The sequence below is a fragment of the Drosophila arizonae genome, chromosome 4 (genome assembly GCF_054131065.1).
Source record: "Drosophila arizonae isolate 15081-1271.41 chromosome 4, UAZ_ARI_1.0, whole genome shotgun sequence".
Taxonomy (NCBI): domain Eukaryota; kingdom Metazoa; phylum Arthropoda; class Insecta; order Diptera; family Drosophilidae; genus Drosophila; species Drosophila arizonae.
In genome coordinates this window covers 22,094,844-22,109,765 of record NC_142924.1, presented here as the reverse complement: position 1 = coordinate 22,109,765, position 14,922 = coordinate 22,094,844, and the positions used below count along the sequence as shown (strand labels likewise).

Sequence of the window (14,922 nt, the reverse complement as noted above, 5' to 3'; positions counted from 1 at the left end):
TTCCTATGCACACGTGATCTCAATTTCAGCTATAAATTAATCTCTTTTTTTGAGCTCTGTTACTCAAGTTAATGTTAAATTTCGTGTCACTGTTGAGTTCGTGCTTAACGCTGTTAATTACAGTGTAGAATAACATTAATAGTACACGATAAAAGCCGTCGCACATCGGAGGATTTGTTTTTGCAATGCTTAAAAAAAATACATTTAAAGTTATAAATTAAAGTAACAGTTAGCGTGCAAATAGACATACCGACATTCAATGCCGGCAAATAAATTTAAGATGTGTGAAATAAATTCGTTCTAAGCTACTATATATCAACTTTTGTTCGGCTTGAGTTTTGATTTTGTATTACCATAAATGTAAGTTTTGAAATAAGGAAGTGACTCGCATTCCGATTTGAAGAGCATTTTGGTTCTAATATTATCAATAGTTCTTTAATGAAGCCTACTCAGTCCGGTGGTAGTGGCACCAGTGCCACTAAAATGGGCGAACCCATCGAGTATGTTACCCTTATTAGTGATGACTCCGACGGCGAGCCGTCGCCCAAACGAAATCCTTCTGGGAGTGGTAGTCAGGCTGCTAGCCATACAAAGGCAAAATTCGATGATGATTCCAATGACACACCCGCCACCAGTGACGAGCGACGTACCAGCCGGCGTAACAAGCCCAAGGTCGACTACACAAATAAACCGGCAACTGCCAGTGCGGAGAATACGGCCTCCGACAAATGCAGTTCTGGCTCTTCGGGTAGCAGCTCGGGCCCGACAGATAAGCGCAGTCAGGGACAGGCCGAACAACGTACCCGCAAGTCGGAGGCTGGGGTTAATCAGAGTACGGGCACTGGATCACGCAGTACTTTGCCAAAGGATACGAATGGGACCAATGGAGAAGCGCGTGACAACAGCACCCCTACGGTACTCTCGGGTCAGGAAGGTGCCGTCTTTCAGTCGCGTCTGCCCTTTAGCAAAATGACACCCAACGAGGAGGCGTGCTTCCCAGACATAAGCTGCTCGGGCATACTTGGTCATCGAGTGTTCCTTAATATACGCAACAGCCTGCTGCACATGTGGGTGGATAATCCCAAGACACAGTTGACTTTTGACAGTGCGCTCAAGCGACTACCGCCGCCCTTTGACAGTGACCCGAATCTGGTGAGGCGAGTGCACTCGTTTCTGGAGCGGCACGGCTTCATAAATTTCGGCATCTTTAAGCGGCTGTCGCCAATACCCAGTAAAAAACTTGGCAAGGTAATCGTAATTGGCGCGGGAATTTCCGGACTGGCCGTTGGGCAACAGCTGCAACAATTTGGCATGGATGTCATTGTGCTGGAGGCAAGAGATCGGGTTGGCGGCCGCATTGCCACCTTTCGCAAAAATAGCTACATTGCAGACCTTGGCGCCATGGTAGTAACTGGCGTCTACGGCAATCCCATGACCATTCTAAGCAAACAGATTGGCATGGATCTGGTGCCAATCCAGCAGACATGTCCGTTGTACGGACCCGACGGAAAACCGGTACCGAAAGAAAAGGATGACGTTATCGAGCGTGAATTTAACCGCCTGCTGGAGTCCGCAAGCTATTTGTCGCATCGTCTAGACTTCAACTATGCCGGCAACAATCCCGTTTCATTGGGCGATGCGCTCGAGTGGATCATCAATATGCAAGACAAAGCTGTGCAAGAGAAACGAGCTGCCCATATGCACGAGATCATTGCTGCCCAAACAAGAATCATTGAACATCGAAAACGGCTGAAAGCCACTTTACAGAAGATTGCGACGCTTAAGTCAGATCTCCAAAATCTAGTTAAACAGCGACTGCCAAGGAGCGCGCACAATGAAAATAGTTATGCATCCCAGGAGTACGCGATTCGCAACACTCAAATCAAACTGGAGGATGCTATAAGCGCCGAGGCGGAGCAACGCATCGAGGGCCATAAATTGGAGATGAAACTGCAGGAGATCGAACAGAACGCGCCGAGGTTAGTCAGATTTTATCTATAGACATAAACCATTGATCCTTACACTTTCTCTCATACAGCCAGGTTTACCTATCCTCGCGTGATCGTCTGATACTCGACTGGCACTTTGCCAATCTGGAGTTTGCCAATGCCACCCGCCTAGACAACTTGTCGCTGAAGCACTGGGATCAGGACGATGACTTCGAGTTCATTGGGCACCATACGACAGTGCGAAATGGATACTCCTGTGTGCCAGTTGCTCTCACCGAGAATATAGACATACGTCTAAACAGTGCGGTCAAGGAAATCAAGTACAACAGCAAGGGCGTTGAGATTGTGGCCGAAAATCTGAAGACTTCAAACTCGCTTATGACTTACAAGGCCGATTTGGCCGTCTGTACGCTCACGCTAGGCGTTTTAAAGGTAGCCGTCACACAGGAGGAAGCACATCATGCCAATACCGTGAAATTTGATCCGCCACTGCCAGACTGGAAGCAGCAGGCGATACGTCGGTTGGGATTTGGCAATCTGAACAAGGTGGTACTCTGTTTCGATCGTATATTCTGGGATCCCAATGCGAATCTCTTTGGGCACGTGGGCAGCACGACAGCTAGTCGTGGTAAGTAGCTGACTTGCTCTTAATTTCCTTAAAAACAATATTAAAATATTGACTTTATTAGGGGAAATGTTTCTCTTCTGGAGCATCAGTTCGTCACCCGTGCTGCTGGCTCTTGTCGCTGGCATGGCGGCCAATATCGTGGAGAGCGTGACAGATGACATCATCATCGGGCGCTGTATGTCCGTGTTGAAGAACATCTTCGGCAATACATCGGTGCCACAGCCTAAAGAGACGGTCGTCACTCGCTGGCGCAGTGATCAATGGGCCCGCGGCTCATATAGCTATGTGTCAGTGGGCTCCTCTGGCAGCGACTATGATCTGCTCGCCGCACCTGTAATTCCGCCCACCGGTTTTGAGCCACATTTCAGCAAAGACGCCGAGGAACTGCCGCGGCTCTTCTTTGCCGGTGAGCACACGATACGCAATTATCCGGCCACTGTCCACGGCGCGTATTTAAGCGGGTTGCGTGAGGCTGGACGCATTGCCGATTACTATTTAGGCTATCCGGAAGGTACGCCGCCGGACATTGGCTACTCTGTCACAGAAGCTGCTAATTCGGTTTCAGTCGGGAATGTGGTAAAGCTGCGCGACCTTTCCCCACATCTATCCGACTCGCCCGTGTCAAAAAAGTCTGAGGAGAACTCAAACATGGCCGATTCGACAGATGTGCAGTAATTTTTGTATTTTTTTAATGTTGAGCAACAACCGAAGACCATTTTAGAAATATAGTTATGTCAAATATATATATAGATAATGTATGTAATTGTGATTTGTATGCATTTTATTAGAAGGAATTACACAACAATCAGGACAAAACCAATTAAATTAGTTCATATTAGCTGCTCTACGTTAGTAGCATCGTTTAACTAAAGATAATCACATCATTTTACTTAATTAAGTCAAAGTCGATAGTAACCTGTTTTTGCGTTGGGATAAACTGCTTATAGGCAATGCCAACTGCATCAAGCATCCGCCTGGCAGCTTGATACACAGGCTTATCCCTATACTTGTCAGATAAATAATATATTTCCCGGATGCCCGATTGTATGATTAACTTTGTGCACTCATTGCATGGGAAGAGCGTTGTGTAGAGACGCGTACCGTCCAGTGCGGTGCAGTTGCTGTTTAGTATTGCGTTGGCCTCAGCATGCACCACATACATGTATTTATTTTTTATCGAATTCTTATCTTCGTCCTTCGACCATGGAAACTCATCGTCGCTGCAGTTTCTTGGAAAGCCATTGTAACCAATAGCAACAATCCGATTATGGTTGTCTACGACACAGGCGCCGACTTGCGTAGAGGGATCCTTACTTCGCTTCGATGAGAGTATTGCGGTGGCCATGAAGTAATCGTCCCACGGTAGATAATCTTTTCGTTTTTGATTGTGGGTAGATGTCGAGTTCTCAATGCTCTCGACGCGATCCTTATTATTATCCATCAGTTCTTCAGACATTACACTAGAAAATAATAAAAATACAAATAAATAGTTACGATACATATTTAATATTTAGAATTGCTAGTTATAGATCAAAATAAAACAAATTCAATACATATATCTATAAGATTTTCTTTTTATTTATATTCAATATCATATAACACTTCAGAGGCAAAATAATCGTATGTAATACATATTTAATATAATTGGAATTTACAAAAAATACTTTGTATCAGAATCTAAATAGTCAAATCGAAATGTTTCAGTAGGTGCGTAATAGGGTTATTTATATTTATATATATTTGTATATTTTAGGCTATTTTCTGTACTTGTATGGGATTCTGCTTCAGATGCAGGTAAATTGACCGCATACGTGAGACGTCCTTTCCAGATTTATTGACCTTAGGGTTAAAATCGCACAGCTTGGCAATGCGCTCCCACTCGGTTCCGGGTTCGACTGCTCCATTTTCTAACGAAGCGGCTTGAACTTCAGCGTTGCGAGACGATAATTTTGTTTTCGAAATGGATTCTTCGATCTGGCGCATCCAGTCATCTAGCTCCTTCTTGGCCTGCTGGCGCAGCTCCTCTTTTTTACGCTCCTCTTCAATATCCTTCTCCTCTAGCCGCTTCTTTTGGTCCTCGCGCCACTTTCGTATTTTCTCGGGCTCTTCACGCGACGGCGGAGGACCTGAGATCCCAACTGGCTCGTTTGTCTCGCTGCCGATCACCTCGAAGCTGCCAGTCGATGATTCGAGGCCACCTCCAACATTGGCAGAGAGTTCACTGCCTAACTCGGCCCCGGTGCTGACTAAGCCGCCCAGCAGTCCATCATCGGTTGCAGGTGCGGCAACTGCACTTGTCGCAGATCCCCCAGTTATTTCAGCTTCAAGGTCTCCAAGAACCGATTGCTCGCGTGCCAAAAATTCTGCAGCTGGATCAACTTCCTCTTTAGCAGCAAAGTCGTCACCAAAATCCAAATCCATTGTACTCTAAAAGAGCACGATTACAGTTAATGGGCGTATTTTCTCTTACACGTAGAATGTGTAAATTTCAAGCAAAGTGCAATAATGGATTTCATACAACATTGCTTACCTTTTTAGTTTTTATTTGAGAAGTGTTAATTTAACTTATTTAGTTTTTATTTTAACGTATTGACCAAATAATGTTTTTAATACGTATTATCCACAGGTTTTTTTTCTTTTCTTTTTGTAAAAAAAAAAAAACTCGTAGTGAGTAAACTGACAGTCACTAATAGAGATGACAAGCTATCGATAATACACCAATTAAAGGCAGTATCGATTGGCAGTATTTCAATTCCATTATTATATTATTTTTAATTATTATGTCAATTATGACCGTAAATATCTTTATAACGTGTTTGAATTAAAATTAATTGTCTGATATTATAAGAGTAGAAATAATAAAACAAAATAATTTTTGCGCGGATTTTATTCTACGAAAGATAAGAAATAATAAAATATATCATAAATGCATTTATTAGACAAGGATCAATTAAAACAAATAAAGTATTTTCTAAATAATATGTGTGCATCAATGTGTTATTTGATCAAACATCTTTACCGGTGGGAATGCTTCTTACGGTTTAGTTGATCAGTGGTGTACAAAGATATCAAATTTTACAACACTTGAAGGTGAAATAAATTGATATATGTGCGTGTTTACATACATAAGTATTATACTTACGCACGTTGTTACAAATGCATATACGAGGTTTGTATATAAGAATGGAAATACCGTGTGTATTGTGTTTATACCGTAAACTATACTCACCAAACAAATATAACTACATATATCAAACAAAATTCAAAGCAAAACTAACACTCAGGCTAACATAAGCACACGACTTTCATCGAACTGATTCACGTGTGCATCGTTCAAATGAACAATAGTTCATTTGTACTTGAGCGGCCATTTTGGAGATTGTTTCACCCACAAAAAAGTTATGCAGCCCAATTGTAGTAGTTTACAAAATAAATTTACTTAAAATTGTAACGTAAATAGGCAAGTGCATAATCAACGCTAATCATAAAGATGATCCATCGCAGTGTGAACGCAACGAAACAGTAAAACGACCAAGTTGCTTTGCTAGTGACTATCTCTCATCGCACGCACACATGTATGTATGTACTTGCATACATATACTTTAAGCATACATACGTACATAAGTATGTATATGTTAAAAGTGGTCAAAGGAAATATAAACTGATGTACAAACTTACACGCATACATATGTATGTAAATACTCCCAAAAAAAAAAAAAACAAAAACATTTGTCTAATTTGAGAGAACATGTAAAAATAAGAGAAAATGTGCCTTCTTAAACACGCCAAACTGTGCGCGGCATAATTTATCATTGTATGTATGTGTGTATATGTATAAATATCAAAGTATCTGCGAAAAATGCACTTGTCGCTAGGGCTGCATAAAACGAAACTGTATTGATGTACTCATTTCCACATATTGTAAGATGAAAGTTCATTTGAATAATCATAAAGCCAGTGATTGCGGCAAGTGAGATACATATTTAATACGAAAGAATAAAAACGAATACGAGTACGAATACGAATTTCACATGTACATATGTATGTATGTATGCATGTCTCGATATGGTATCGAGCTGAGCAGACCGTGTCTATAGTGCAGCCCTGGAATCTGCATTTGATGTTTATGCCATACTGAGAATACAAAAATTAACCCCAAACAAAATACCTGCTTCCAGCTCAAGCACACCACATGGATCCCAACTCCAGCCCCTGGTCTTACGCTTACAATCGCATCGTCCCCGGTTCCACAGGCAGCACGGGCAGCACAGCGGAGGAATTTCAGCATCCACATTTAGCAACAATTACAGCGGCTAGTCTTGCTAGCTTCAATGCGGCTGCGGCGAGCGGCGGCAGTTTTGTGCCCCCATCGCCCATTGGCAGCTACAATCCAGTATTCCAGCAGATTTATCATCATGCAGCCGCAGCAAGCGTGCAGCCAAAGCCTGCGCATTATGCCTCATCGACGGTCAACACGCCGCACCGACAGCTGCAGCAACTGCAGCTGCCCACGCTGGACAAGCAGCTCAGTTCATTTCAGAATCAGGCTGCGGTGGCGGCTGTCTCCTCGGCAGCTGCAGCCGCCGCTGCCGTTAATAATGTTGCCTCGAACTACTACGGCGAGAACTCTTCGTCGAGTGGCGCCTCGCCATCACCCACGACGGTAGCCCTAACATCAACATCGCTGACGTGGAACACGCCCAACATGATATCCAACACGTTCCTTGCCATGCAGCAGCAACAGCAGCAGGCGCAACAGCAACAACAGCAGCAGCAACAAGCTCAACAGCAACTGAATCTAGTGGCCGACAAAGTGGTGAGTATAAAATCCAATTGTTGCAACAATATTTAACACAGAGTTGCAGAAGGCCATGGCCGGGGAGGAGGGGCTCAAGGGGCTCAGTATCTGTGTTGGTATCCTTGGTATTCCGTAAGCAATGCTCAATACACATACTAATCGATGAATTTGGACAGGCTTTAACCTTAGCTTAAGATATTTAGGGATTTCTAATTCGAAAATAATTGAGAAATGGCCAAAACAGTTGATTAGCTGAGTATCATACACTATATTCACAATATTCTTGTCTTTCCACATTAAATCCTGTTTAAAATAACTGAAATGACCAAGTTTTTCTTAGAGCTAGTTAGTCTTTCAAAGCTTTTAATGCTGGGTCCCTTTTGATGCGCCTCTTACACAACCAAATACTAACTCTGCTTAGACTATGCCTCAACTACTTATGCCTTTAACTGTCTGTATGTAATGTACTGTATATATATGTAACGAAATCCGAACAAAAACAATTTCCGTTTCCATCAAATTTATGTACAAAAAACAAAAATCAACCAACTGCCTACAACTGCAACGAATCTGTAGCAAATCAAACAAGAAAACACACAACAAACCAAGGCGCATCTCAAAGCGTACAACGATCTAATTTACTTCACCCAATTGCAACAACAACAACAGCAACAACAACAGCAGCAGCAGCAGCAACAACAACAGCAGCAACAACAACAAGAACAATTGCAACATGAGATTGCCGAGGCAGAAACATATTATACCATAGATGGGCAAAAACTGAAGCTGGCACGCAAGGATACTCAAACGATTCACATTGAACAGCAGAATGCGAGTCCGGCGTATGCAGCGCAGTATGCGAGTCCGGCATTGAGCTCGGCGGACGGATCACCTATCACGAATTTACACACGGTCGATGTCGGTGGATCACCCCAGGTGATTGTCTATAAGACGGCAACGGCCCCGGTGGCAGCGTCGGTAGCGGCTGGTTCGGCTGGTTCGCCAGTGTCGCGACGCACCGTAATGAACGTGGCAGGCGCGGGTTCGTCTGCAGCGCCCACAACGGTGGCCTACTCATCTGTGATACAAAGCACACTGCAGCAACAGCACCTGCAACAGCAGCAGCAACAACAACAGCAGCAGCAGCAACAACAGCAGCAGCAGCAGCATTGCTGGACAAAGCCAGAGGATGGGCAAGAAGAGATTAAGAGCGTATTGCAATTGCATGTCAAGCAAGAGCATCGGCAGCTGGACTATGCCAATGATGCGGCTGGCGGCACAGATGCTGGCGAGAATCTCGTCTTTAATCTTCCACCGGGTCTTGAGATAAAACAAACGTTTTATCAGCCAGCGGTCATCGATGTAGATTCGTCCGCGTCCGTGTCCTTGCAACAGGCACAGGCGCAGGCGCAGGCTGTAGCCCAGGAGCATCTGCTGCAACAACAGCAGCAGAGTTCCAGCTCGCCACAAGGCAGGCGGCAACACGTTGTGGCTAATATGATATTGTCGCCAGGGACTTCGAGCAGCTTAGCGTCACAGATTCAAACAGTGCCAAAGGTTTGTATTTCATTTGTATGTATTTATTTTTGGATTAATTTTCCGTTTGTTTTCTTGTTTTTAAGTTTGTTGTGCTTTGCTTTGTTATGCTTTGTTATTATTTTGGTGTGTTTTGATTTCGCGTTTAGTTTACCACCTAACGGCTGTTATACGAATCTGCAATCGATTTCAAAGAGTAGAACTAGTTCATAATCGAACCGCTTCTAGCCATTTGTATAACAACGTACTTATTTCAATAACGAGTACATATACATGCATATACAAATACATATATATATATGTATTTGTATATATTATTGTATATATGGAATAGTAACATTTCTATTAGCATTTGTTTGGCTGATCGCCCATTTAGCAAAGCATTTATGTTAACTCTCATACCTTCTTCCCCTTGTGGCGGCGCGAAGAACTTCTGTTATCTATCTTCTGTTATTTTACTGTTTACATTTTGGTGGCGGCGTTTTGTCTCATTTGATTATGAACTTTTTGTTATTGCTTATCGTTGTTGTCTATGTTTTCGTTTCTCTTGTTTTGTTTTGTCTTTCTTTCGTTAAATATAAATACATACGTACGTTCTGTCGAAACCAATAAATTATAGCAAAATAGCTAATTATCTTATTGGCGAAATCTTGTGGTCATTTTGAAACTGTGACGTGACGTTGTTGTTGAGGAAGTTTTATGTCATCTTTGTAATACTTATAAAAAGAAAATATCCCAAATGCAAACTTAATATATAAATGAATTTAAGAGAACAAATTTAACTGCTGGGTTAATAAAAATCTATTATTGGTACAATTGCAGGAGGATGTAAAGCCCCCGCCCAAGCCAGCAAAGACGCCGCGCAAACGACAACCGAAGAAGACGCTTATTCCAAGTAGTGAATACAGTACGGTGCGCAGTCCGCAGGAGTCGCAGCATCATCAGTTGCAACAACAACAACAGCACAATCAACAGCAACAGCAGCAACAGCAAAATACGTATTACGATTTTAATAGCAAGTGGAATACACCGCTGAAAACGGAGAACAATGCGGCTTCTGTGTCGCCAGCAACAACCATCAACATACCCACATATCCGCAGCATAGCCAGCAACACCAGCAGTCCTCTCAGCAGCAGCAGCAGCAACAACAGCAGCAGCATCTCCCGCAGCCCGCACACCTACAATCATCGCAGGCGCAATCACATCTTACGCAGTTAGCCCAGTACTATCCAGCGTTTCCGCAGCCCATTGCATCCCAGTACACGGCATGTATGCAACAGCAACAACAACAACAGCAGCAGCAACAGCAGCAACAACAGCAGCAGCAGCAGCAGCAACAACAACAGCAGCAGCAGGTGTACACGCAACAACAACAACAACAACAGGTGTATACGCAACAACTGCAGCACCAGCAGCAGCAGCAGCAACAACAACAGCAGCAGCAACAACAGCATCAGCAGGATAAAGTTGAGGCTGTGCAGCAGCAGGAGGAGGAGACGGCAGCTGCTGCTGCCGCCACCGAAGCCAGCAATAAAGTCATTGTGCCAAACATAGAAGAGGAACTGGACTTCTTGGCCGATGCAAATAGTTTGGCGAAACAGGGCTATGCTAATTCGTTGGCAACAAATGGACGCAACACGAACTCCTCGACAAACAACACAAACTTTGGCATACGTAATCCTAATAAAACGCCTTCACCGGAGCCGCCTTCATCTTCGACGCACGACTGCAGTAATAATGGGATAACGCCGGCCACAACAACACTCTGCCCATCCAGTTCGACGTCGTCTGCGTATAGTCCATCCGCACCGAAGCCTGTTAGCGTGGGCACGTCCATTGGCGAGAAGAAAACGCAATTTATGGATAGCTACCTTAAGTTTCTACAAGGTGAACGGGATGATGATCCACCGCCAGTGGTGAAGCCATCGCGCAAGCTTAATTATCCACGTACTCCATACAAACGCAAAGGGAAACCCGGTGCCGGCGATGAGGCGTCCACGTCGCAGGCAACGGCACCGTGTGGAACAGCGACAGACGGTCAGGCGTCACAGAACTTGGCTGGTCTCGTCGGCGACGATGGACATCGTATCAAAATACTCTCACAAACTCAAATACTGCCTAAAAAGAGGCCGCATGCACAAATGGTGGCGGCGGCAGCTGCCGCAGCAGCAGCCGCTGAATCAACATCTACCTCTGTCATACAGCATCCCGCAGCCGATCAGACGACATCTTCGTTTCGGCCATACGCCCAGCAGCAGCAGCAGGAGTCGCCGGGTCTGGGCGCCGCACAGCATTTTGTGCAGCAGCATTGCGCGCAGTTGGGTAGCGGGAGCGGCAGTCAAGGTATGTTACTTGACCAACAGCATAATTCCAATAAGCACTCTACTATCGCAACAACTACTGCGCCATGCAACAACAATTACAACAACAACAACCACCATCACACACCCGCCGCTGTCGCCGCCGCCGCCGACGCGCCAACGGCGGCAGCCACCATCAACACAGCAGTTAGCGTGGCAGCAGCTCCCGCCGCGCCCAATCATCATCACCTTATTAATCTGATTTGGCCGTGGCAGCATTAGTCGCGATAATGACCACATCGCATCCATGTGACTCGACAGACGAGACAGAGACAACGAACCTTAAACCAGGGACATGGACACTGTGCATATGTAAAAACCGAATACATAAACTTAACTTTTAAAATTGTTATAATGCCGAATCGCAAAAGCAAAAAACAAAAGATACAACATTAAAAAAAAAAAAAGAAAGCATAAGTATTTTTGAGATGGAATACCGAGAACAAATATTATTAATTTAAAAAAAAAAGAAAGAAAAAATCATCAAAAAATAAAAACTTGTATTTTTATTATTTACCTGTGTGAGATAAACGACGAATGGCTGCAGCGGCAGTGTCGTCGATGGCTTCTCGGCTGTGGGTTTATGTTGTTGACGTAGTTGTTGTTCCGCGCGTGGCATGCATTGCCATTTTGGTTGCCGTTTCGCTCTCCACTACCACTACCACCACCACCACCACCACTTTGATGTTGCTAACTACTTTTGTGCTCTCCACAGACCCTTTAAACTTGCCGCCACGTCGGGAGCAATGCTCCCGCAAGGCCAAGGAGAGCAGCATGCACGCACTTCTCTTGAATACATCAACAATTGGGGAGGGCGGCGCGGTTGGTGAGCCGGAGGAGTTCACTGACTCGGACACGGATCCCGTTTGGACGCCGCAGGAGGAAGATGTAAGTGTATCTTGCTTGCTCGTCCGCTGTCGCTAGCGTTTCTAATCCATACCTCACCCAACTGTACCAATATATATGTAAATGTGTATCACACAGAGTGACGACGGCAAGGGCTATGGGAAGCGCAAGGCAGCGCGACGCATCAAGGGAACGCCGCGCAAGAACACATATTGTCAGCCAACAACACATTTGCAGCAGCACCAGCAGTTGCAACAGCTGCAGGTACAGCAGCAACATCAGCAGCAGCCACAGTTGCATGGCTCCAACGACGGCTATAATCCGCAGCAGGATCTGCAGAGTGGGGCGGCCGTTAGCTATGGCAGTGCGGGGACGGCATCTGCATCCACGGCCGAGAACTTTAAAGTAGGCTATAGCTTGCCGTATATACCTGTACCGTAACTATAAATTCTCTCTTCTTCTCTTGCACAGACTGGAGACTTTATCGTTTTGCGTTCGGATCTGGTTAATGACTGGCCGACCATTTGGCAGGTGGACTCCAAGTGCATATTGCAAAAGTATGAGCCGTTTCGTCAGAACGGCAAAACCTTTTACCGCAACATGTCGAAAGTAAATTGAAATACCAATATTTCTGTTCTGAAAGCTCTAAAAGTTATTTCTATGTCCCCAGTACGCATCGTGGAATCTTGAAACCAAGAAACTCTACCTCAAAGCACCCGTACGCATACAGCTGCAGTCTCACACGGAGACCATTGTGGAGTTCATGCGGTCTGAGCTGCTAGCCGATGATACCGAGCAGTTTATTGAAAAGATAATGGAGGACTTTCTGTCATATCGGGACAATTTCGAAATCTACATACAAACAATGATATCACAAGCGCTCGATCCAAGCTTCTTCTCTGAGATAACGCGTGAGAAAGGTAGATCCCTATAAATCATTTACAACAAAAGCGTACTCTAATTGCATCTTGTAATTCCAGATGACTACTTTCTGGGAAGCGTGCGTGTAATAGACAATATAATGGACAATTGCAAGCGGAAATTGTTGGCTATCACTCCATGGACACGTAGCATTATCTCGTCAATCGAGACGTGGCCCAAGTGTCATGTGTTCTCTGAGTGGGTGCAGAACAACTTGACCCAGAAGAATTGCGCTGGCTGCCATCAACCAGGCATTGCAGTTCGTTTCCTGCTATTTGGGGAGCCCTACAATCCAAACACCATGCAGACCATAGCTGCAGATGCACGAATCGTATACGAGAAGGTGAAAAGCATTTCTAGTTATAAATTTATCAATTGTAATCTTGACTGACTCTACCTTGTTATCCTACCAGGACATTGTGCTGTGTCGTATTTGTGCCGCACGTGCGGATCTCTTCCACAAGATTGCGCATGAGAAGTTCAATCTGTTTATCAATTGCTCGCAGCGCGTAACAGAGCAACAGCAACAGTGCCCCGGCAAGACATCGACGGAAATACTAAATGATTTGCTGGCCGAGCACAATTGGATAGATGAGGTTAGTTTTGTCATGCCATCTTTGGTATTCATCTAAACGGTTCACCTTTTATCTTGATAGCTATTTCGCAATATGCGCAACTGCTGGGCGGAGGTCGAGAGCCTGGAGCGGCAAAAACGCTTCCGCGAAGTAATGCAGTAATCAACGATAGGCATTGTATACTTACTGCAGATTGGAGCCAGGAGCTAGAGCTGCTCGAAAATATTTAAATGTATACAAGAACGCTGCAATAAACTCAATGAGTTGTTAGTTTATATTCATAGCAATAATTTTAAGTTTTGGTTTTATGTTAGGAGCTTTTACAAATTCATATCGCGCTCTTCTCAAGTCTGCGATCCAATACACACGGCATGAACATACTATGTTAGAGTGTTTATGCTGTGACTGGTTGTGTAGGTACACGTCTAAAACTATTGTATATAATATTATAATTCGGGTATATTTACAAGTCTCTAATGCGATTATGTTAGTAACTATCTTATAAGCTTTTATCTGCAAGTCCAATGCAAAATAATTAGATGCATACCATATATATATCTATTTAAGTTGTCCCCTTGCATGTAACACATGCGTATAAGAATGCTAGTTGCAAATAGTTTTTTATGTTTATAAACACATCCGAAACTTACGTAGAACCGGTATATGTAAGCACGCTACAAAATACTATTAGCACCTTCAGTATAAATGGATTTTTAACAATAGACAAAGACAGACGCAGAATTTATTGTTTGCGGCCTTTTATTTTTAATGTCCATGACCGAAGTAATTGTATTTAAGTAGATCTTATATATAATTATATATATGTATGATTAAATATTAGTTGTACATTTCTTTCGCTCGCAAGTTCATTCGATAATTGAAATAAATGCTTGTAAATAAAATAAATTTATATACATATATAAAATTTAAGACTTGTATCCGTAAAAGTTTTGCTCCTGAAATAATATGTTAAAATTTCGTCTTGGAAACAGGGTAGCAGCTCTTTGGGCTGATTCCGCTTTCGTTTATTGTACTTTTCCATTCTTTTCGCTTTTGCTCGGTTCGCACGGGAGGCATAGCATGGCCGCACACAATAACCGGCCGGACGGACTGTGGCCTTGACAAATCGCTTGGTCGCGCCCTCAATTCAAATTTGCTGCTGAATTTTACCTCAACCAGGAAACTTTTCTACTTTTTCTCTATGGCTACAAAAGGTAAACACCTATTCGAATTTACCGCAATACGTTAACTTTCACTATATTCTCCGACTGTCTGACAGTTTCACAATATACGCAATATATTATATGG

The 14,922-nt window shown here is 43.8% G+C and overlaps 4 protein-coding genes across 15 annotated transcripts; 2 read left to right on the top strand and 2 right to left on the bottom strand.

The window, feature by feature from the left end:
- Positions 1-111: 111 nt before the first annotated feature.
- On the top strand, positions 112-4,038 carry Su(var)3-3 (lysine-specific histone demethylase Su(var)3-3). Of its 2 annotated transcripts, XM_089469026.1 has the most exons (4): positions 113-360; positions 432-1,979; positions 2,039-2,577; positions 2,639-4,038. In XM_089469026.1, exons 2-4 carry the CDS (start codon positions 439-441, stop codon positions 3,250-3,252), a joined length of 2,694 nt encoding a protein of 897 aa, XP_089325152.1. In that variant the 5' UTR covers positions 113-360; positions 432-438; the 3' UTR covers positions 3,253-4,038. The 2 variants fall into 2 exon arrangements, with proteins under 2 accessions (XP_089325153.1, XP_089325152.1); XM_089469027.1 differs by having other exon boundaries at positions 112-1,979.
- LOC108613135 (putative deoxycytidylate deaminase) lies at positions 3,338-4,033 on the bottom strand. Its single transcript, XM_018006391.2, has one exon. The coding sequence runs from the start codon at positions 4,031-4,033 to the stop codon at positions 3,464-3,466; it is 570 nt and encodes a 189-aa protein (XP_017861880.1). The 3' UTR covers positions 3,338-3,463.
- A 93-nt stretch (positions 4,039-4,131) lies between the features above and the next one.
- Positions 4,132-5,933, bottom strand: Clc (clathrin light chain). Of its 2 annotated transcripts, none has more exons than XM_018006388.2 (2): positions 5,807-5,933; positions 4,132-5,004 (listed from the first exon to the last, which is right to left on the bottom strand). In XM_018006388.2, the coding sequence occupies exon 2, from the start codon at positions 4,996-4,998 to the stop codon at positions 4,327-4,329; it is 672 nt and encodes a 223-aa protein (XP_017861877.1). In that variant the 5' UTR covers positions 4,999-5,004; positions 5,807-5,933; the 3' UTR covers positions 4,132-4,326. The 2 variants fall into 2 exon arrangements, with proteins under 2 accessions (XP_017861877.1, XP_089325157.1); XM_089469031.1 differs by lacking the exon at positions 5,807-5,933 and adding an exon at positions 5,108-5,289.
- Positions 5,508-14,552, top strand: LOC108613141 (uncharacterized). 10 transcript variants are annotated; one of them, XM_089469016.1, is made up of 11 exons: positions 5,508-5,746; positions 6,756-7,393; positions 7,952-8,932; positions 9,734-11,255; positions 11,988-12,160; positions 12,257-12,523; positions 12,590-12,727; positions 12,789-13,038; positions 13,099-13,382; positions 13,453-13,635; positions 13,696-14,552. In XM_089469016.1, the coding sequence occupies exons 1-11, from the start codon at positions 5,734-5,736 to the stop codon at positions 13,774-13,776; spliced, it is 4,530 nt and encodes a 1,509-aa protein (XP_089325142.1). In that variant the 5' UTR covers positions 5,508-5,733; the 3' UTR covers positions 13,777-14,552. The 10 variants fall into 10 exon arrangements, with proteins under 10 accessions (XP_089325142.1, XP_089325147.1, XP_089325143.1 ...); XM_089469021.1 differs by lacking the exon at positions 5,508-5,746 and adding an exon at positions 5,899-6,037; XM_089469017.1 differs by lacking the exon at positions 5,508-5,746 and adding an exon at positions 6,011-6,152.
- Positions 14,553-14,922: the final 370 nt, after the last annotated feature.

Coding starts and splice junctions, on each gene's coding strand:
- LOC108613135 (XM_018006391.2), bottom strand. CDS start 4,033: ATGTCTGAAGAACTGATGGATAATAATAAGGATCGCGTCGAGAGCATT.
- Clc (XM_018006388.2), bottom strand. CDS start 4,998: ATGGATTTGGATTTTGGTGACGACTTTGCTGCTAAAGAGGAAGTTGAT.
- LOC108613141 (XM_089469015.1), top strand. CDS start 6,159: ATGTACTTGCATACATATACTTTAAGCATACATACGTACATAA. Junction 8,933..9,733: donor AGATTCAAACAGTGCCAAAG/GTTTGTATTTCA, acceptor GTACAATTGCAG/GAGGATGTAAAGCCCCCGCC. Junction 13,636..13,695: donor AGCACAATTGGATAGATGAG/GTTAGTTTTGTC, acceptor TTATCTTGATAG/CTATTTCGCAATATGCGCAA.